Genomic DNA, 23,499 nt, shown 5'->3' with positions numbered 1-23,499 from the left:
CAGCCTAGTATTATTTTGCTTCCTTTGTATACAGCAAAATGACAACACAGAGCCTCAGGGTAGGAAACCTCCTCCCTGTTTCCAGCCTCAGTTGGCTCCTGGCCAACTCAGACTGGTTCGTCATTGTGACTGCCTTGCCTTCTGGCTTCTCTCCTTCTCCCACTCCTTCATTTCCCCCCAGTACCGGTTTAGACAGCAATTATAACAGCTCCTTCTTAGGCTAAACAAGTTCTGCTCGCTGACTGAGAGGTGGGCTCTTCATTCCACTCAAACACCAGCAGCCCCTCTCTGCATCTCTGCTAGATCCCCCCAGCCACAGCTGATAAGAACTGGAAATGGAGTCAAGGCAAAGCCTATCCACAATCACAGTAGTCATATTTACTGTCCACTATTGGAAATATTTTGCTGGATGCGTGCAGAACTGGGTGGTAGCTTTCTCACAGCCATGTCACGCTGCTGGCTTCTTTCTTCATGAAAACCCTTCACATTGTTCTCTTGGGCTACCGACAGTCTGCTTACATACTTTCCAACGCAAAATGTTTAAACCTGAAAGAGTTCCAACTAGAACCTGCAGAAAGAGACCCCAAAATAACAGAAGTATGAAATCTCTGCCAGTACTATGTCAGAACAGGAGAGGAGTGCACAAAGCAAATCTACCATGCTGTATTTTCAGCCCCAAATCCATCACTAAGAGGATTACAATAAAAGTGTATTGCTGTCTAATGAAGTGATTTTTCTCTCACTGGAAAGCAATCATATAACAGGCCCTTACATGGAGATAGCAGCAACGCAAGTAGGTTGTTTTCCATCAGAAAGGCATTTCCGATAACCTATTAAGTCAACCCTAAACCCACAAAAAACAATTACAATTTAGTGCAATACTTTGCTCTCACATGGAGATGCATTTAAACACTGTGCTGAGGTTAAAACCTGATTAACACTTGTCACTGGTCAGCTTCTAGAAAAATGAAATTATGTTTATACTGTCTATAGCCAAGAGGAGTAAAGCAACACACTGCTGCTGCTTAGAAAGCAAGGAAATAACACCTCTGCACCATCTTTGCTATGCAGTCCTGTAATGCTTGACAGGACAAAAGTAAGCCTACAAAACACCATCCTGATTACACCAGAGAACAGCAAGTGCATGCATGCATGCAACTTAGGCACTAATGAGAAACCCACTCACACTACATTCTACACTGGACCTTAGCCTAAACGCCAAGAACCTAGGTCCTTAAAAGCAGCTAAAGACAACTATGCAAAATGGAACGACTCGTGGGACTGTGAAAGGGGGTGTGGAAGTTCCTTCCTTTTGTTACTTTTCTTTCTTTCTTGATGTAACTCTGTTCCTAATCCCTTTCCTCTCCCATGTTTCTAAATCTGTAACTTTAATCATAAATATATATCCCAACAGGGGTTTACAGCAAAGAGCTAGACTGAAAAGACAATGAAAGGAAAACAAATACTGGCAGATTAAAGAAGCTTGAGAAGTAGACAGTGGCATAAAAGTAAAGGTTTACTTTGGACTCTGTTTTCTCCAGAGTGTTTGCTGAGTCCTCCTGCTCACTGCCTTTTCACAAGTACAAATGGTACAGCATTGCAAAGAACAGTCAGAAACTAGGAAACTGAGTAAGTGCAAAGAATCGACTCTTACCCTACAAAATGCTCAAAGTAGAATGAGAGTAAAATAGGTGGATCCAAAAAGAAACTTTGTGCTATGCCAGATTTCCAGTTTTACTTGCTGTAAAACCCTACTGGAAGCCATTCAAATTGTAAGAACAAAGATGCCAAATACAGAATAGAATTCCATAAGTGAATTCCTGACCAACAAATGGAAAATCTAGTGAGTAGCTCATGCAATCTTTATGTTTCAGTCACCACAAGTCTATTGTGATTGATTACAACTCCCTCAACTTTCTGTTTGTGTTCCTCAGACTTATGGAGAACATTTTGTGTTTCCTACAGCCTCTTCCGCCCTCCTGACAAGAGAAGAGTGACAGATCATACTGTGGTGTATCACCCAAAGATCACTCAGGATGTGCAAAAGAAAATGTGAATAAAACAGAAAGAGTGTAGACAGGAGGAAAAACAGATCTACAAGAGAAAATGTTCCCACTTCTGAAATCACAGTAGGTGTGTAACATGCAGTTGTTGAAGGAGCTACTTATTCCACAAGAGCTTTTTCTTCTCCTTGTATATTTCCAGTATAGCTATACATTTTTTCCTAGATGAGATCCATTTATTTAGGCACAACTGAGAGCCTTGGCTAGGTTCTCAGAACCAAATTGCTTTCCAGAGCATGTACAGATGCCGTCTGGTCCACATTTACCTTATTTGCAGATTTGCTTTTGTCCCACAAACTGCTCAGGAATTACTTGTACATCCAAGGTGTTCAACGTATTTCTGGCAGTTAGGATGGGAAATGCATTTCCAGGTGTGTAACCTTCAGGATTATTTTCTCATTACTTCCTTTCCACTTTCCTTTTTCCCCTTTCCATGGTTTCAAACAGACACCCACAGCAGATGCTTCGTGCTTTCAGCCTGCCATGAGCATCCTGTCCCATCAGCAGCTGTTCTTCTGGTATGCACACACACCATACGGGGGAGCATACTTGCTCCTCTGACATCTCTCATAAAGCTTCAGAAACTTTCCTTCAACATGGAGTCAAGCATCCCCAGGGGCTTTAAAGGGACTGCCCATGGCTTTTTTCCCAGCATTGCTCTCCCAGAGCTTGCCTTGCCTGGGGTTACCAGTCTGGAATTTCTATGAGCACAGCTCCTTTTCATGATTCCTTTTCAAAGCAAACACACATCTTTTTTCTCTTTCACTCCTGCCTAGATTAAAAGGGAAAATTATGATTTTACAGTACCTAGCCCCAAACAGAACCATTTCGGTGCTTATACCGGCCTGTTGCCACCAGCTGCATGGCTGCAGGCCTAATGCTGCTTGCTTCATAAGGGAAACATCTACTGCATAGCAAAACAGGCTCCAGGCCCTTCAAAGCTGCTCTGGTGATGATGAGATGAGGCACTGCAGGCTACTGCCACACGCAGGAAAGCAAGATGACAGCTCAGCTGCACTCAATTGCATTAAAACCACAAAAATAGAGATTGATACAAGGCAGCACCAAAGTCGGCTGCACACATCAGCATGAGCTGAACTCACTCCTCCTCTGGGAGGGAGGCACTCTGCTCGCCAGCCCCAGCACTGCAGGCTTTGCTGCCAATAGAATCATTTCCTTCTAAAACCCTCTCCACGGCAGTGGCCCAGCAACATGCACAGCTAACTTAGGCTGAAAGAGAATTTTCCACCACCCACAAGTCTCTTTCTACCTTGCGTAAATCCTCTCAGGTGCAGGCCTGAGAGAAACTGCGCCAGCCTCTGCAGATGACATGTCAACAAGCATTAACCATGATAAATCTTCAGGACCCAACTCCTGTGTCAAGTTCCCTTAACAGCCTCACAGTTAAAATAAGCACACACTGAATTCACCCCTCCTTCCAGGTCCCTTCACATTGTCTTAATAATAGGACAAGGGCTTAGTGTAAATCACGGTAAGGCCATTAAGCAGAAAGATCATTCACCTTCTCTCTGACAATTAAGGGATATCAGATACAAGCAGATGCACAAGACATCCTTTTTCATCTGAGAAAATAAGCTTAAGCTATCCTTACATAATCGCTCTTTCTGAAGCAAACTTTCTGGAGCATGGATAAGATCAAAGGTGGTTTTCCCAGCCAGCAAAGTTATTAACACCTCAAAGAAAAACTAATGCAACACATAAGCCAGAGCTGTCTGATGGCTTCCTTGATCCGAGGACAGAGACAAGTGGTAGCAGCAGGGGGCTGTTACCCTCTGTACAAACAGGGCAGTCTGAGCATGAATAGGAAAACAATATACTTACCTGTTAAAAATAGTATTTTCAGGACATTCTGAATTGCTACTTCTTTGAAGTAACAGTTCCCGAAATAAAAAAAAAAAACACAGATATATTTTTAACTACAGGAAAACATCTTCATAGCATGTGATCAGAAAGCACAACAGTGATAATGCACTGTGTGCTGAAGTTAAAAGGAGACAGGCATTGCCCTTAAAGTTGGTTCATACACAAGTGAGTTCTGGATCCATTTTCAACTGAGGGAAGACAGAAAAATCCTCCCAATACCTCAAAAAAGAAAACCCTGCAAGCTGATGTCTAAAATGTCCTTTATTTTCTAAGGGACATAAACAGCCCCATGGAATACATTTTAATTCATTATTTTTGTCTTTCTTGCCGAGATCAGGGGCCAGACCTGGAGCACTAGTGAAGGGAGTCTGTGAGAAACAAGGAGCTCCAAGATGAGGAGAAATAGTAAAACTCAGTTTCCTGTCTGCACTTTCCCTAAAGCTAACATACAGCATGGACTCTGATGTACAAAGAGCATCTTTTCTCCTATTTTCAAGAAGATTACAGCAACTCACCACCCCTAAGAGCTCAACTTTCCTCTGTAAAATGTGGTTAAAATAGGCCAAAGGATTCAAAAGCTGCTGAGGAGAGACAATAAAGAGACAGATGCACAAAATAAGGATGTGACTTTGTTTTCTGAAGCTGTAACTGTAGTAAGAAAAGAGAAATAACAATCTGGGCCAGCAGTTCCCAAAATATGACATAAATATTGCCTGCAGTTTGAAAGCGGTATGCAAATGACATCCAAACAGCCAAATGCTGGTCATGCATGCCATTGGGACTACATTTGTAAAAGCCTTGTATAGTACAATTAAACTAAAATAAGCCACAAGCATTTAATTTATCATAACAAGCAGGGCAAGAGCCTCCTCCCCAACACAGTATGCTCTGGCCACCCTACCTGCACTGGAACAACATAAGGGGAACCCTACCACCATACCTTGCCAAGGGCTCTCATGGTATGCAAGTTTCTGCAAGAGTCATATGGAACTGCACCATTGTTACTTAAGCCACGTGAGGAAGAAGCCCACTTCCAGAAGGAAAACATAGGTCAGGAGGGTATCACTGGAAGGACCAATTTTGCATTTGAGTTGAAGAAATTATAATGAGTGTTCCAGTTCCAGTCCCAGCCTGAAAAGCATGGGAACACGGAGCTGCAAGAGCAGTACACACCTCTGACTATGCCAGTCTATCGCATTGTTCACATTTGCTGTCAGATGCCTGAGAGAACTCAATGCAGAGAAAGCTATTAGAAAATAAAATATTATTACTTAATATTTATGTAGCATTTTCCACCGGCATTTTTTAAGCAATAGATACATGAAGTAATTTACCAAGAAAAATAAAAACATACATTGGCATTCTGTGTGATCAGTAGCTTATGTTTTCAGAGGAAAACAGTTCTGCTTTATCTTTATTAGAATTAAACTTTAAGGCCTGAATTTACTATACATTATTCACTGTTACATTTTAAATTGGCAGAGAGGTAATCAATCAGGTCATTAGCTCCAAAATGCATTTAACAGTACATTTTGCTAAGCTCCCATATTAAGAAAAACACAGGAAAACCTGAAGCAGTTAACATCTTTTTATCATTGGTTAAGAACTAACAATTTAGGGCACTGCAATTGTTGTTCTTTGAAAAAAAAAAGGAAAAAAATTCCACCTTCCAGCATTGCCACCCTGGATTACTCTCTTTTTAACCATGTCCAGTCAATAATTCTCCCTTATTGAAATTAGTCTGTTGAGATCTTTCTGAAACCATTTCCAGCTACAACAGGGCTTCCTTTTTGTGGGTAGCAGCAGATGTCAGCTTGGCACACATGTCCTTTTTCACAAATGCAAGATGCTCCCTTGAGTTGATACAGGAAATTATCAAAACCATAGTGTGGCTGCATCTGAGGGTAGATTCCATAGCACTGGCCATAATTAGCATTTCTAGCCAGCAACATTATGCTGACCTAAAAATTCACCTTTTGGGGCTAAGATTTAAAAAACACACTTCACATGCTCACTGTGACAGAGCAACTCCTGTATTTCAGATACATAGTCTCTCTCTCCGATGGCCTGTGGGATGAGGTGGCAGCGTACTGATCTTTCCTGCTGGTGAACTCAAACAAGAGACTGCTCTTTCTGAGACACAATGCAAGCACAGGCAAATATGATGGCTGCATCCATTCAGTTCTGGTTTTCCTTTTTCTTTTAATGCATAAAACGAGTACACAGATTTAAGCGACATTCAAACTCCTGGCAAGTAGCCAACTCACCCCATGGGTAACATAAATATGGGCATTTTTGAGTTGGGACACCATGGCAGTGAAACACTGGAAAAATCAGGAATTCATCCTGTCTCCTTCCAGCAGGGAGATGAATTTTCAAAGGGGAGTACATTTTCTGTTCTCTGAGGTACTGAGCATACAGCAAGGTTGGATATAAGAAAAAGGTCGTTCAAGTAACTCTAGCAGATCTTTTATATGATATCCAGATTTTGTGGCTTCTTTAGTAATCTTTACTGTTAGAAGACAAAACAAGTTATATTGTGTGTGAGCATCTCATGATTTCTATATGTGCTTCCACAAATGCAATTAATACTTTATTTGAAATTAATTTTCTTTAAGGTTTCCTTAGCTGTTTCACATTTCTTCTATGCTCCATTTGCATCTGTGTTCTCAGATAACTTACAACAGCCAGGAGTTAAATAATATCTTAAATAAACTCTAAAGTAAAATTATGGAGCTCAATAGATCAGTAGTAAGTACAGTAAACACCTGACAAAATACAAAGGGGTCTGGAACCAATCCCTTTTTTAACACATCTAAAGCTTCTGTCTAATTAGATTCATTTTGTGATGAACAACAATGGGCTCAGATCAGCATTATTGTTATTATAGCAGCCACATGACAGAACCTAGATGATTTATTTGACAAGCATTTAATCAATTTTTTTGTCCTGTACTGGCCTCTCATTTTCAAAACTCATGGGAGACAACATGCCTTTCTCATGTATGAATCATCAAGTTCACCCACATGTCAGAGTTAAACTACAGTGAAATTGCCATCTTCTTATAAATACTTCACAACATTTTAAAACAGGCATTCTGTCTGGGAAAAGGAGGGGAAGATCATAGCCCACTTGTCCTCCCTCTTTCCTCCTGAAGGGAAGAGGAGAGAAACAGAATTCTGTATTTCAGATAACAGAGACTTAATTCCTAAAACACTGCAATGTCATGTATTGAAAACATGGTCAGTAAACAACAACTGTAAGCCCCTACTTGTTCATATGACAAATGAAAGCATTTTCATATGAAAAATGGAGCAACATCAAAAAGCTACAAAACAAATGGTGATTCTCAGCTCTGTCAGTGCTGCAGCTGGTATTCACGCAGGTTTAGATTAATCCATGAGACACTTCTTCAGAGCTTATCCCAGGCGTCAGTTAAGCAAGAAATCTGGCTCCTGATAACCAAAGAGTTTAAAATCACCTTCAAACCGTGCATAGAGGCGTCTTATGTCTCTCTTGCTAATTCCTGAAAAATACCGCTCTACTTTTGTTTTGTTGTACACTGTTATGCCTGGTGGAATTGTGGGGTATGATACCAAATGGTCTATGCCAGCTGCTTTCAAGATATATGGAGCATCGTCCTCCAGGGTTTCATGGTGTCCAATCACGCTATATGTGATTTCACAGGGAGCACAAAGTTCCACATACGTTACCCAATGAATGATGTGGTCACCAAACTGAATATCCAGCCACCGGTGATTAGGATCTCCCAGATAGCGCACGAAGTCCTCAAACTGCAGCCCTTTGGTCTCTGTGCGATTCTTTCTATATTTACGAATGATGCCAGGAGCAATTTCATGCCGGTACCAAGGTTCAAACCGAGGATTGTGCACAAACTTGTCTTTGAATGCAGAAATAAGTCTTTCAAATGGATCTCTAACAATAAAAAACTTGAAGTATAAATTCAGTCTAAACAGAGGAAAGAAAAATATAAGAAATTAACAACGTGTTTAAAGTGTGTTTAACAAAGACAAAACGCACATAAACTCTGACCGCAGACACAGCAATGTGAATCTTACACCACTTGCAATATCAATATTAGAATCAATAGGACTAGATATACAATCTCTGACTTCTTACTAATAGTTTTTGTATACAGGACAAAGTGGAAATAGATCATTCTGGTTTTCACATTTTATTCAAACTGGAGAAGCTTAGTTTCTCTCAATCCATATAAACAGGAGACGAAAGATGCTGAAAGCTCCAAGTCAAAGATATTTTTAATTCCATGTGATTAAGCTCAAGAAGCAAAATACACAAAAACATGGAAGAAGTGGCTTGGTGCTGCTAAATGCATAGAGGGCTGCATTTTTCCCTGGCAGGTAGTTAGACAAATCACTGCTGAAGTAAATAAAAATAAAAATCTAGCATTTTATTTGATGTTTTGGTGTGCTTTCAGTAATGGCTGAGAACACCGTTTTCATGAGACCACAGTTTTTAACAGAATTTCACATTTTATTCTAATACTGAAATATATAATATTCTGTAATCAGAGATTATCTGCAGGAGGACTAAACTGAAAACAAGGTTTATTTCAGTAAATAGCTCAGAAAAGGAGATTTAGAGCCCAATCCTCACTGATGTAAGCAGCGCAACTCTTTCCAGCCTCAACAGCAACTTGGATCAGTCTTCAGGTTCTCCTCACTTACTCCTCACCAGGCAGGGCTACAGGTCAGCAAACTAGATCAACATTATCCCTCCCTCTACACCTAAATTCCCTGATAATGTCAGAATTCCCAGCCAAACACATGTTGTGCATCTCCAGCACACTTTGGTGAGCTGACTGCAACAACCCAAACCAAAATGGCATTCAACTTCAAACTCCCGAGCTATGGCTCTTCCCCCAGGTGAACAGCTACTCTATGCAGGGCCGTTCACAAACCTCAGACCAGGCTCTGCTGGTATCTGACACGTGTATAAGGGGCTGACTCTTCAGAACAGCTCAGTATACACCATAACTATGCAAGTGCAAGTTTACAAGTGCCCACTGTCATCTTACGTCAATTCTCTCCATGCTGCCACCCTTTACAGGGATTATATATGGCATAGGGTCTAGTAGAGATGAGAGCAGACACAGTCAAAAACCTATCCAAAGTAATTCAGAAGGTTTTACTGCAGAGTACTTTTTCTGCTTTGAGAACCAGAAGGACTGAAAAAGGGAGATAAAGTGATTCAGCTAGATGGACAATACTCTCAGGCTAAAGAACAATAACATTTTAAACCTATCTAGTTCCATCTCAATAAGTAAATCTGCCTGTAATGACAATCTTACATGTAGGCACGCAAGATTTACTACACAGGGCATCAGTGTGGACCTTCCAAATAAACCTTCCTTTCTGAAGGTCATCTATGCAAAATCTAGGTATACACTGAACTGCATAAACCCTATATCCAGAAGGAGCTGGTTGGCTCACTTAACTGTATCATCAATTATGCTGGTGTTCTACTTCAAAGCCAGTAGGAAGGCTGTCACAGCAAAATCTGTGAGGCCGTTACAGAAATGGTGGAGCAGAAACACTGAGACTGAGAATTCCAGATGTAGACTTCAGCTATACTCTTGATTCCTTATTATGCGCTGATTCCTAACCCCCCTCACACCCCTGGGAAGCTACCTCTTACCGTTTTTTAATTTCAGAGTCACTGAAGGAGGACAAGCGTGGAAGGCCATTCTTCTCATGATCATGTACAATATTTTCTGGGATCTCTTCTATGGAAGAAAATGCTCCTAGACAAATCACAGAAAATGAATACTTCAGGGGAAAAAAGTGAGTACAAGCAAGCATGTGTGCCTTTGGCTGACAGCTTTTTGTTTTATCTTTCTCTTTTCTGTATTTTTAGCATTTATGGTTACTATGTTTAAAACTGTTAAATGATGAGAGGTTCTGACTGCAAAGCTGAAAACTGTTAAAATTCCTTAGGGTATGTAACATCAAGGTCCAAGACCAAATGGCCTCAAAACTCTCAGAAAGGCACATTATGCAGATTTCATTAGCAACTATGTCTAAGCCTTTAACTCCCCACCTCAGTGTCCCCATTCATTCTCTTTCCCTCTGCCCACACATACAAATGGAGGAAGACTTTGAGGATTAACTCCAATGAAGGAACCAGCTTTTTGGCTGAGTTTCTATCACCAACAAAAAGTAAATGTTGTGGGCTGCTTTTGGAACTGCTTCAACACAGAAGCACTTCGCTGTCAGGATCCATAAAGTTCATTTAACAACTATGCTGTGCTGAAAAATTCCAACCATACAATACGACACAGACTAAAAATCACTAAAATTAACAACAGAAAGTCTCCAGATGTTTATTTCTGCAAGCACATGAACTGACAAGAAAAATAATGTCACTAAATTCTGACGTGCTTATTTTAAGATCCTGATCCTGGAAGTTTTTATGACCTTGAGAAATATCTCATGTGTACCCCTTAGGCTTTAGGCATAAGCCTCCACACAACAGCATCATTCCAGAGTACCAACCTGCAACAAGAACAGGATGCTTCAAAAAAAACTCTTTGGGTGAAAGCCTTTAAGGCTTTTTTCCAGAACTGCAGTGAATAATCCATATCACTCAGCTTCTCAGTTTTCTGTCTTTCTTTTCGGGGTGGGGGGAGAAGGCTGATGGTGGTTGCATTTTATTAATTTCAGGGGCTTATATTTTTTTGTACTCTTCTTAAATTACATGTAGACAACAGATGGCAGATTACACAGCCTCAGAAACTGAATCCTTGGAATCATGCGGAGCACAAATTCAGTACGAGCAATAGCAGAGTTAGCTCCTCCACAGTACCTCCATAGTGCCACAGCTATGTTTTTTCCATCTGAACCTCTGAATACCAATTAGGTATTTGGATGTAAAATATTCTCCCTCACATATCTGTCCTGCTTGCTGAAACTATTCAAAGAAGAAAAAGGTCAACTGCAGTGGTAGTCTTCATCAGCAGATACTAGTACTGCTCAAGGCAGAGGTGACCAGTATTTATGTAAAAACAATTTTCTATCATTATCCAACACACCAGAAGTAGGAAGCTCAAGGTGAAAGATTTGCTGCTGCTAAGACATGAGTTATCCTCACTCAATGCAGCTAATACATCCCTGCCTGTCCTCAGCTATTTTTTGCATGTTATCTCTGTTAAATTCTGATAGGAACAAGTACTTCTAATGCATTGGTATAGTTTCATATTTAGTACTTTCTTGGTGTGTGGCTTTCATGGGTATTTAAAACACATGCCCATATGTGTCCTCTGTGTGTGCGCCTATGTGCGTGCATATATTTGCTTGATTTTTAGCTCCCATCCATACATCAAAATTGAAACCAGTATTAAGGTTTTTAAAGACATACTTGTCGCTACAAAGGTTTTGCTGAGGGACACAGTTGTTTTGCCAATTTGTCACCATTTCTTTCAGGGTGTGCAAACTAGTTCACACAAGGTAAAGAAAATACAGAAACACAAGTGCAGAGCTGGCTGTTCACAAGGTGCTTCTAACAAGCAAGCTGGGTCCACAACGTTCAGGTTTCGCCCGTATCTTGGTGGGCTATGCCACCTGCAAAACCACAGAAGGACCTCAACTGACCTGACATGTAGCAAATTCACAGCCTTGGTGGACAGACAGGCACAATGGTCTAATGTCAGACAAGGGTGTGTTATGTTAAATATGATCATGTTAATTTTATGTGTGCAGGTAAGGGTACAGTAGAAAACCTTCAGGAAATGAGTTATTTTTATTGGCCATTAGAAGAAGATGATAGGCAGTGTTCACCTTGTTTTCAAACACACTAGTCCCTTTACTCCTTCTTTTACAGTCCTTTACAACATACCTTTGTTGAACACATTATTGCCTTAAGCACCTCACAATCTTTATGGCTCCTATGATGGCTCACTGATAGCACATACACAAGATTTCAGCAGTACAGACCAACAGCAGCTGCCAAGTTCTAACTGGCTTTCTTTGTGGCCAAACACCCCTAGTTAAAAGTCAGTGGCCTCCAGTCGGAATTTTTGTATTATTTCTATTTATGCAATTGTGATACCTTGTAGTTTACTTGTTTCAAATACTATAAAATACTGCTACCCCTTCAAAGATAAATCTACCTCCCACCAGCATGGGTACTCTTTCATGACTCAAATCACTTTTGAGCCAAGCAATAACAGTATTTACTTTCACAGAAAGAACAGGTGTATTTTCTATAAAAGAGATGTTTTGGAAGGACTAGAAGCAATTGTGAAGAATGAAAGGCTGAAATTAAGTATCAGTGTACAGAAAAGCAGAAAGAATCCATTTTTGTGTTGTCCCACTTGGACTAATTCTGCTCTTTCCTCCTCTTCAAAGAGACCCACACACCCACAGCAGAGTAGGTACCATTTAAAACGATCAAGACTTTTTTCCACTGAGTGTTGCCCACTTTTGGCGTCTGACAAAAGAGGATCTTGTGCTTGTCACACACAAATATTCGGTCCAAGACGAATTTGGAAACTGCAGTGTGAGAGAGATCTCTCAATGCAGTGTCTCTGCAGACATTCCTGAGAAGCTCAAGTCTTTCCATATGAACCAGGGGCTGGCGGATCAGATTTCCAGAAAAAGCTTTTCCAGTTGGCTTTAGGAAACACAGAGGGGAAAGAAAAAAAAAGAAAAGAAAAAAAGTGCAAGAATTTAGTTTTCAGATCAAATTCTAAAGTATAAAAATCCCCAAGCTATGTATCTTAATGACTCCCAGATTCACAATTAAAACATTCCTATATATTAACTAAGGGGTAGCACGTTGTTTCCTTCCTGTGCTGCTGCTGTGCATGTTGGTTCAACTGCTAAGTCACTGGGTAGTAGTAGACAGTAGTTAAGTGCTTTTCCATACAATTTAAGTCTGCTGCAGAGCAGCAGGGTCTTATCTGTGCAGATAAAACATGACTTGACCAAATACTGGAATTCCCACAAAGCTTCAACAGCCAGCAAGAAAGTTTCCAAGGGGTTGGGACAGGGATTTCAACAGGAACTAAGCTTTAATCTCTGAGATGGGGCTTAGGGATGCTGACCCATCTAGCTGGGAAAGAAGAATTTGGCGTAAAAGTTCTGTGTCGTTTTCTAGCACCTGCAGGTATTCAGTGTTTCCATTTATTCAAGCTGAAATAAAACCAAGTGGACAAAAATTCACACAAGCATCAGTGCTTAGTATGGCAAATAAGAGAAGCAGGCAGGATTCCTCTCTCCAGAAATGGATGAAGTGTTTGATATGTCTCATTCTTCCGAGACTGACAGGAACCACAACCACCCCTGCCTCACAAGTAGTGGGGAGAGAGGAAAAAGGAGCTTGTCTGATTAACAGGTAATGGAAAATCTTACATTTCTACTGACAAATCTTCCCCCTTCCACTAACTGATTTACATGGTTGGCAGTATCAGTACTGACTAGAAGTACTGATTGAGAGCACCCCTGCAGAGAGGGACTTGGGGATACTGATGAATGAAAAATTGGGTATGTGCTGCCCCTGCGTCCTTGCAGTCCAGAAAGGCAATTGTATCCAGGACTGCATAAAAAAGAAGTCTGGCCAGCAGGTCAAGGGAGATGATTCTGCCCCTCTAAACCACTCTTGTGGGACTCCCACCTCGAGTACTGTGTTCAGCTTTTTGGTCCTCAGTACAAGAAAGGCATGGACCTGTTAAAGTGGGTCCAGACGAGGGCCATGAAAATGGTCAGAAAGCTGGAGCACCTCTGCTATGAGAAAAGGCTGAGAGAGTTGGGTTTATTCACTCTGAAGAAGGCCCCAGGGAGACCTTCTAGCAGCCTTGCAGTACCCAAAGAGGGCTTACAAGAAATCTGGAGAGAGACTTTTTACAAGGACAAGGGGTAGCAGTTTTAAACCAAAAAAGGGTAGGTTTAGATTAGGTATGAGGAAGAACTTTTTTCTTATGAGTGTGGTGAGGCACTGGCACAGGTTGCCCAGGGAAGCTGTGTCTGCCCCGTCCCTGGCAGTGTTCAAGGCCAGGCTGGATGGGGCTTTGAGCAACCTGGTCTAATGGAAGGTGTAGCTGCCCATGGCAGGGAGTTGCAACTAGATGATCTTTAAGGTCCTTTCCAACCCAAACCATTCTATGGTTCTATGATTTTAGGTACAGTGTCCAAGCTAAACACGAAAATGGAATGATTTTATGTTTTGTCCCAGTCCTCCATATGGAAAAAAAAAATAAAATCTCGTTCTGCTTTTTCTGTTACTCTTCTCCAATATCCCCTGGTCAGAATGAAATCTGAACAGCCCGACAGGTTGTTTAGCTGTCAGAACAATTTCTTTTGCATGCAACCAGGATTAATAGTAGTGCTTCATGCTTCATGCTATCAGGAAGTCAAGAGGGAATAGATATAGATCCAGAAACCTTATTATCCTCTTCCATACAAGTAAAAGAAGATATTAATACTCATTACACAGATCTGCTAGCCTTCCTCTAAACAAAGTGCCTCTCACAAGTATTTTGAGTATAATTTATAATTCAGGTTATTTACATGCAAAACCAAAAAAGCGTTGTGTTTATACAGAAACCTACTTTCCATGCTGCATCACAAAAACACTTTAAATGTAAGATGACTTAAGCAACCAATGGAAAAAAATTGGCCTTAGCCTACTGTGCAACTAGTCTCAAATTAACTTCTGGACAAGGGAATTTCAGTTTCTTTGCAGTTTAGCAAGTACCACGTTTGTTCTGCTTTATTGTTGAAAGCATAGAACTATGCATCTAAAGGATCAACTGGTATTGAATAGTACTGTGTTCATGCTCTACTTTGGAAAAATGCAGAGATGTGAAGCACATAGAGCAGAAAACATGAAAAAGAAATAGAGACTGATAAAAAGAATCAGAGGGATTGGGCAGAGAACTCAGATAATAGACAAGACAGGTTTGCCCTCAAGAACCACAAACCTGATGGCTATGGCAATACAGAATACAAGTAATCAAAAACTCAGACATTATATTAAAAAGGATAACAAAATGACTGTTCTGACTTGATAAAGGAGTACTGTAATGATTTTTTCCTAACAATGGAAACACATTAAGTTGAATCATTCAGATGAAACAGGACAGCAGGTTACCATAACAAACTATCTTTGTGAAGCTAAAATGAATTCGGTTGGTCTATCTAAATAGAACAATCTGAATAAATAATTCCTGTCTAGAAATTCCCTTTAACAACAGAAAGGAACTTAATATCTTATTTTCTCCCACTATAAGACATGTAACCCTTATCTCAACTGTAAGCACCTGGAATTCTTCAGGCCAACGTTTTTCTTCTGGCACATGTACCTCCTCCACTTTTGTTACAGCTGTCAGTATCAATGGCTCTTGCTTGGCACCATAGCCTAAAGTAGGAAGGAAGGCAAGAGCATTACAGAAGGTGGGGAAAAGGCAGCTATTCCCGCTTTACAGCTAACACAACTGAACATCACTTTCTGTATTAAGTGTACAAAACATGGTACTTGTTTCCAAATTGGAAGGTACTAGACAACACATGAGACAGTCTATGAATATTTTAAAAGATGTACTCTGTGTGAATTTTGGATGGAACTTCAGTTGAGTTTTAGCAAGGAAACACGTCCATTGTATTTTATTTTGGTCTTTTTTAAACAGACTGTGCAAAGAGACATAGAAATCATAGATCCAAATATCACAATTAGTAGACAACTGAGTACAGCTATATGGGTTTGACAGCAAGACATTTTTATTTTTCATTAGAATTACTGAAGTATGGGCGAATTAAAAAAAAAAAAAAAAAATCTATCAGGTGTCTCCCTCCCCTCATATTAGCAGATAGGTTTTTTTCTGTTGTAAACTCTTAGACATTACCAGAAGAAAAGTGTCATTAAGGAACATCTTTTATTTGGTGCTCTAAGTAAACACCTCTAACCAGCAATAAAAACATGATCCTCTCTTCATTATTGGACTGACTGCCTTCCTTAGAGACTCCCACAACAAAAGAAAAAACTCAGCTGATACTCTTGTTCTTTTTTAATGATTTTATGACAGCTAATAGCTCGAGACCAAGTTAAAGTGTGTATCCTTGCAGTACCCTTTGCACCTTTTGCAATTGGCATGCTATAGGAAAACTCGAAAGTCCACAAAGCTATAGCTTTCCATGGTATAGAAAGATCAAAAATGATTCGAAGTAGCCTTCCCCTAACCACAAAGCAAAAATAATATGACTTCTCACTGAAAATTTATCTCCATCCACATTGGACTCCTTTTCCCTTCATGCAGTTTCATCAATGAATAATTTGTCTTCGTCTGCATCCATAGGGGCTTAGTGTTTTATAGTCAAGAAACCTGGTAACTGCCGATGTCCTTTTCTTAAAGGAGTACTCTACTCTGCCTCCACTGCATTTTAATAACGGGCATGCATGGAAAAGCAAGTTAAAGCTGAAAACCATGTAAGCAACTAAGCAATCAGATACAGTAAATATTGTTGTGCACAGACTTACTTCACAGTATCGTTTGGTAAAATCAAAGTAACCTGATTCAATAAAAGACCAGTTAAAGTATCCACCATTATCAACATGTAAAAGCATGCCTGCAGATGCTACTAGAAATGATGAACAGAAATTTGCTCCTTCTCATTAAGGAGTTCCTATTGCTTATGCACCCAAGACATCAGTAAAAGGCTTAAACAAGAGAACATTGATTCATTGAGCATCTGCTGTTTTTGTTCTATCTGCTAAGTAGACACAGCCAAGTAAGGACAATTTCTGACAAGCCATATTTTATTAAGTCTAGAACTGTTCCTCCAGGATTGGCCATCCTATTTGGACTTTCTCCAAGCTTCTGCTGGTATATTCAAATTACTTCCCTTCATGACTCCCAGTACAAATACAGGTATCTCCAACATATACATACACTTAACCACAGTCATGTCTTTGCAAAACTGAAGCTTAAGAAATGACACAATTTTCTGCTCAGAGAACTACTCAAAGGGGAAGGAAGCTTCAGCATAGACAACAGAGAAAAGCTGGCAAGCCAAGGTAATAAAAAGGCAGTAAATGCAAAGGGTGTACTCTAGTATTTTTTTTTTTAACTATTTTTTAATCCTCCTGACAAATTCTGATGTAAAAAAAAAACAAAACACTCAAAGAATACTTGAGCTGGGAAACACGAGTTGGCATCAAATGAAATACTGAAGATTTAACTACCTAATGTAAGACCAGCTTATTTGCAGATGTCCTAGGACTCAAAAACAACTGGGACCAAGAAAAGCTGTTACCCTACAGTTCTCATCTGTAAGACTTGCTGAAATCTCCACCATCCAGAGGTATGCTATTTAAAAAGGTACACTTAATATATCTATCCACTATCAAGTTACTGAAACAAATGTCACTAGTGATGTCAGTGTTTCAGAAGTTACACATTTTTGTGTATCTTAGAAAGATGCAGAAATATAGGTCTCTTACAACTAGAAGTGATATCATCACCTTCACCCTAAACTCTCTGTAGGATGGCTTTGTAACAGTAGCTCCTCAGCAGACAGAAAACTGTAACATGCTGTGTAGTGTCATGAAATGGCTTAAATTCCTCATCAGCTTAACACCATCTGGGCTACTTAGCAAAAGCCTATAAGCTGTTTGTCAGTCAAACAGCAGAGGATAAAACTGAATGCAAGAAGCAGGGCAGAGGTGGCCAGGCTAAGTGCACTGCAAATGAAATAGAATTTTCCACAAGTTTTACATAATACTGCAGCCACAGGACAAGCAGTCACAAGAGGACAGAAACTAGTTATCATCTGAAATGAACTCTTTTAATTCTTTCTGAATCTCCATTGTCTTTAAACGGGTAATTGTGCTCTGTTGTACTGCATGTAACCTCTACTACTAGTAGATCAAGATACTGAAACCAAATGTATTGAAAGAGCAGACCTCACGGGACAGTACTGACAAACATGTTCTTAACCACCAAAAAAAGGACATGATGTTAGTTTTGCAGACTTCTACCAAGAAAAGCAGAAACTATCAGCACTGTCACTTCTAGAAATTTAGTTGTTCTGTTCTCAATCCTACCAAAACAGCAGTACTACAGCAGAACTACTTTGCACAGAAGGAGCATTTATGAGAAGCACTATTCAATTTTCCATTTCAGATCAACACTAAAGTTGAACTTACCCTCTGGGTCTTTAAAAGTCAATGTGATAAACTTGCTAGCAACCATGAACATAAATATCACCCAAAAGCATGCAGCTAGCAGCAGCCACTGGTGGTGCATGTTGTCAGACATGAGCCATATAAAGTTGTTTTTTCCTGTTTGAAAGAGGAAAGATTGACACATTAATTATTTTTGTTCCAGTTTAGAAAAATATTTTCCATAACCAAAATGACAAAACTAATACACATGTGTGTCACAAAATATAGCAGTAGATTTCACTTCATACTTTTTGTTCCTTTGGCTGGGTTTTTAACCCATGTTAAGGCTGAGGCAGTGTAAATGCCAGATGCTATTAAAGGGAGGCTTCACTTCTCCTTCACCCCTATGTACACATTCCCAGTCCCCTCCTTGTGCTGGAAATAGCACTGACTGCTTGGGGAGACATACCAGAAACCCCCTGATTTTTTAAAAGTGTAGTTTACGTTGTGATTTAACTTTGTGAGATGGGTTACTGTAGGAAAGGAAGGGAGAATGAAAAATGCTCCCCTCTCTGTGGTAGCTAGTCAGCAGATTAATATGTAATAACAGGCTGTAACATTAACAGTATCCTTGGTTATGTCAAGTCATCTCATGACATGTAGCAGAGTCCTGCCCTGCACTGCCTACATGAATTAAAGGCTGGAAACTACTAAGCCAGAAAGCTAAGCTTAACCTGACAAAATATTTAAATACATTAATGCCTCTTTTTATCTTGCCACTTTTATTGCCAGCAAAGTATCAACCACAGGTTCTGAAAGATCCTTTTATGGCCATCTTGCTAATCACTGTCCACACAGATAGTAAAAAGGGGGTTCCTTGCCAACAGCTACTACCTGTAGCTGTACCCCTGCAGATAAAGACAGGACTTCCCCAAGACTGCAGGAAGGGTTATCCAAATGACTGAGACCTCAGATTTAATGCGCAAAGAAACCACAGATACTGACTGAATTCAAGCAGAGTGAGGGTAAGGATATTGCACAGTACTACAAACACATGGTGTCTGCCCTACTTCACAGTTTGTAAGTTTGCTGGAGTGCTCTAACCACTTCTTAGCTTGATTTTAGAAACTGTAATCCTAACAAAATTATTTTTTTTAATGGTTAAAAGTTGAGATGCAATAGAAGAAAACCAACTGTAAAAAAATTTAAGTCCCCAGCTATTAAGAGAAATGTAAAGTTTTATATTTTGCTGAATTTCCAACTTCTGATGGGCAATGTACCCAGGGAAGCGATGGGGCTGACACCAAGTATCTGTGAAAGCTCCACTGCAAAACTGAAGCTTTCATAACTTAAAAAAAAAAACAAACCAAAACAAAACAAACACATAAAAACTAAGAGCAAATATCACTACCTACCTACCAAAACCTGACACTCCTCAGGCTTGAATATTTATCTTGCAAAAATAAAGCACCATTGTCTCAGTTGCTGCTGGAGATAAGACACCTGAGGGCATGAACTCAGGTAACGGGAAGTTCAAACACAAGCAAATGCTTCCTTTTGAGGATACACACAAAACAATTTCAGAAAGCTTAACCAAAGAGGATCTAATACAAAAATCTCATACAATGAGATCCTCTCAACAGACCTGTCAGGTTTGTGCTTGTAGCCTCTGGAAAGAACAAAAAACCAAAACCACCCATATAACTAGCAATAGGATCAAACTCAGTTCTAAAGTAGCCACATTCAACTTCAATGGGAGTCACATCCGCATGGTTTGTGATCACATTTTTCATACAGCTACTTGAGTGAATTGCCAGGGAATACCAGATGCCCTCATTCCCAGCTAAGATGGTAAAAACATACTACTTAATATTTCTAAGCAAAATTTGCAGTAAGTTCCTCATTCATATACCAGTATTCCACTTTTTTCATTCCCACAAAGCTTCAATAGCAGAACTGAGCCTGGTTTTGACATTATTTCAACATGTCCACCAGCGACATCAATACTACTGCTACAGGTGGTGATCAATTTTCCAACTAGCTTTTGCCTTCTAGCAATTCAAGTGTTTCCAGGAAGGGTTTTCACTGTAGCAGACAGAAGTGAAACATCTTCAGGGTATGCTGAAAGCCTGTGAAAGCAGACAGCTCAAAACAGATTTGGGACCCTAAGGATGTATGCGAAATGGGTGAAAGAAGGAAAAGAACAGAATATCTCCAACTGAAAAAAAAAAAAAAAGAAAGAAAAAGAAAGGATTCATAATCTGTAGCTAGGATGGCAGTGTTCAGGTTATTTTTATTTTCTCAGTGCAGTATTTCTCAGTTTGGCTTCTGAGAGGTCCTTTTTTCCCCTTCTTTTATGGTTTCATTTTTAAGTACTTCTAAACACTGCATTTAGGTAAAAAGACACATGAATTGTATTTTGGACAATTACAGGTGGTGTGACCTCCATGAAGATGATGTTTGTCATCTCCCATTTTCTGCTGCAATTCCTTAGCCTCTGAGTATACAATGTCCGAGACATGTTATTCTTCAACATCAAAAGATGTCATCCAGGAAGGGCAAGTAATAGAGTGTGAATTCCTGAACACTGACCTCTTTCCAGTTAAGTTGTTCAAAGGACACAAAACGCAGCAGTGACATTTTTACTTTATAGGTAGCTCTGCTAAAACCATGAGAACTGTTCAGCATTCGAAATACAGTCAAACCTGTCTTCAAGGCAGTAGACCTACAAACACTTGCAGAGAAGATTCTGCAGAAGGAAAATCTCTTTCTAACCGTCAGCTGCAGACCCTTCTGCCTAACTCAGTATATTTGTTCTACATAAAGAATGGTAGAAATGGCCTCAAACATTCGTGGGAGCATCCCTGCTAGTCTCCCCACTTTTATAATGGTGATGGATGCACACCATTCAGAAAGGATTACTGATCTATATTCCCTTACGTAATTTATGTATTGGATTTCTAAGAAGTTGTGTTAAATGACACGGGAATTACAATTAACACACACAGGACTCTGCTGCCAGATCCTGTACTCCAGAGGTAGAACAATATTCAGACAAAGACACTTATGAGCAGTACATTTACTCACCTCAAAGACTTGGACTCTGAGACCAAGAAGGGGAGAGAATCGCAGTCCCACCCATAACAACCTATTAACCTTCAATACGTTGAAGCTGAGAGGAAAATATTAAGCAGTTTTGTCTACTATTTTTTATGCACACAGCAAATCTTCAACCATACTCACCGGTGCGAGAGTCTTGTCAGAGGATCTGTCATAACCTAATTACATCGGCTGGCACTGTTATGTCTAGCATCCTAAACAAAACTACACTTGTATCAGCAGCTCATAACCTATCTCAAGAAGCAGGACCAGTCTAAATTATACACACGAATAACTTAACCATTATGTTTATTTAAATGCTGTAACATTTTTAAAATAATGTGTTTAGTGTGAGGTGTCCCTCCCCTTGGCAGGGGGGGTGGAACTAGATGATCTTAAGGTCCTTTCCAACCCTAACTATTCTATGATTCTACGATTCTATGTTGTTTCCCTTTCTCTAGCTTCTTCTTTAATACTTTTATTGTTTTCACATAGGTTTTTACTTCCTGTTACATCTCCAATCTTACTGTATTTTTTGCTTCTCCTGTTACTTATTTTCTAATGAATACATGTACTAGCTTCTGCATTTTTTTCTATTTATTTCCTTCAGTTTCCAAATGTGTCTTTTACTTCTTCTTGCCTAAAACGTTTTTTCTTTACAAGTAGAAAAAAAACAAGAAAGCTGTTGATGGTTTAGTCTGCTTTCTCACAATTAAATGTTATGCAGGGATTTTTCAGGTTACTCCTTCTCCCTCTTATTGCAATTCTGCAGTTTTTTAGGAACACAAGATCCCCCAAACCTCTCTCTCCATCCATTCCTCTTTCCTTCCCTCCCTGGGCTATTTACCCCAGAAACAGTCACATAACTCTTAGATCTGCCAGATGCTATTTTGCATGAGAAGAAAAATGGGATTGCAAACACATATATAAACACAAACCAAAGATCAGGACACAAAGCGTGGCAGGCTTGACTCATGGCCTGCAAGTAACCTGTTATTTGGAAAAAACACCTGTACTTCACAGAAGGCTGCTGTCTTCACACGAATGATGTGCATAAAACATTAAAACTCAGTACAGAGCCTTCTGCTCTGCAGCTCAGGCTGCTTGGATAGAGGCTCCTGGGCAGGACAGTCCCCACACACATCATGAATGACAGCAGCATGCTGGTAGTCTCAAACTACCAACTGCTTGCCCATCAGCACATGACTAATGATGTAATTTGAAATGGAACTGGTACCAAAGGCCAAACAACAACTATCTGGGCTACCTCATCCGTTTTCATCAAGGCCTCCTTTGTGTCACCTTAAGGTTAAGAGATCTGCACGATTTATTGCACTTATATTAAAAAAAAAAAACAAACAAAAAACTGGACTAAAATCTATCACACACTCCTTAGGCAAGTTGTGTGGCACTACTGAATGTTGTAACGCACATCATAACACGCACTTCTGAAAGCTGGCTCTTTCCTAAGGCTTTCCACCACCCCGGAGGCATGAACAGGCCTAGCCTCTGCTCTTCTAGCTACTACTGCGGAGCGGAGTCCTCCCCAAGCACGCACCATTCACCTGTCACCGGGAGAAAACCAGCTGCGGGAGCAGCGGAGCCTGCCACAGCCGCGGGACCCCCCACCCCAGCCCGGACAGGCTCAGTATGTGCCAGCCCCACGGCCCCCAGGCTGGGAAGGGGACCCTGCCTCCCGTGTCCTGCTCGACAGACACCAGGTCCGACTCCACAGACACCCCATACCTCTTACAGCTGGCAAAGGCAGCGCCTTCTCCTACCCCAGCATCGGGACTTCACACGCTTCCCAAGGGCGGGGGTAAAAACAGAGGGGTCCCAGCCAAGAGCACGGGACAAAGCTGTGCTCTGACCGGCAGGGGATGAGCCGAAACAGCGCGCAACCCCTAGCCCACAAGCCGGCCTCCGGCGCGTACCTAGGCTGAACAGGCGTAAACTTTTCCCGTTCCGGAGGAGGAAGGGTGGGCTCCCCCTCACCCACACCGGCAGGTACAGACAACAGGCGCCCACCGGCTTCCTTGCCCGACCCGCGAGGAACCTCTCCCTGGAGCCGCCGGGCATCAGGCCTGTCCCTGCGGCCCGGCCCGGCTCCGCCCCGCCCCGCGTTAGCGGGCCTCCCTCACAGGGCCCTCTCCCCGGCTTACCGGTCCCTCCGGTGCCGCCCCTCGCAGCCTCGGCCCCCAGCGGCGCGGCGCCGCTCCCGCTGGGGGCCGCCTCACTCGGCGGCGCGGCCGGCCCGCTCAAGTGCCCCGGCTTGTCGCTGCTGCTGCCGCCGCTGCTGCTGCATCCCCGCCCC

General features: G+C 41.0%; 1 protein-coding gene across 5 annotated transcripts; it reads right to left on the bottom strand.

The window, feature by feature from the left end:
* Positions 1-5,308: 5,308 nt before the first annotated feature.
* On the bottom strand, positions 5,309-23,486 carry CHST10 (carbohydrate sulfotransferase 10). Of its 5 annotated transcripts, none has more exons than XM_062628518.1 (6): positions 23,348-23,486; positions 18,129-18,263; positions 15,247-15,344; positions 12,365-12,599; positions 9,627-9,732; positions 5,309-7,916 (listed from the first exon to the last, which is right to left on the bottom strand). In XM_062628518.1, exons 2-6 carry the CDS (start codon positions 18,238-18,240, stop codon positions 7,379-7,381), a joined length of 1,089 nt encoding a protein of 362 aa, XP_062484502.1. In that variant the 5' UTR covers positions 18,241-18,263; positions 23,348-23,486; the 3' UTR covers positions 5,309-7,378. The 5 variants fall into 5 exon arrangements, with proteins under 5 accessions (XP_062484502.1, XP_062484498.1, XP_062484501.1 ...); XM_062628514.1 differs by lacking the exon at positions 23,348-23,486 and adding an exon at positions 23,120-23,249; XM_062628517.1 differs by lacking the exon at positions 23,348-23,486 and adding an exon at positions 21,174-21,196.
* Positions 23,487-23,499: the final 13 nt, after the last annotated feature.

The sequence above is a fragment of the Pezoporus occidentalis genome, unplaced genomic scaffold (assembly GCF_034315485.1).
Source record: "Pezoporus occidentalis ecotype Australia unplaced genomic scaffold, CSIRO_AGI_Poc_V1 ctg32, whole genome shotgun sequence".
NCBI lineage: Eukaryota > Metazoa > Chordata > Aves > Psittaciformes > Psittacidae > Pezoporus > Pezoporus occidentalis.
This window is presented reverse-complemented; position numbering and strand designations above follow the sequence as displayed.

Bases quoted from the DNA above. Each gene is read 5' to 3' on its own strand.
- CHST10 (XM_062628518.1), bottom strand. From the start codon at position 18,240: ATGTCTGACAACATGCACCACCAGTGGCTGCTGCTAGCTGCATGCTTT. The intron at 12,600-15,246 runs GTGCTTACAGTT...TGTTTCCTAAAG, and splicing joins GTTGGCCTGAAGAATTCCAG to CCAACTGGAAAAGCTTTTTC. The intron at 9,733-12,364 runs GTACCTACTCTG...TGATTTGTCTAG, and splicing joins AGTCTTGATCGTTTTAAATG to GAGCATTTTCTTCCATAGAA.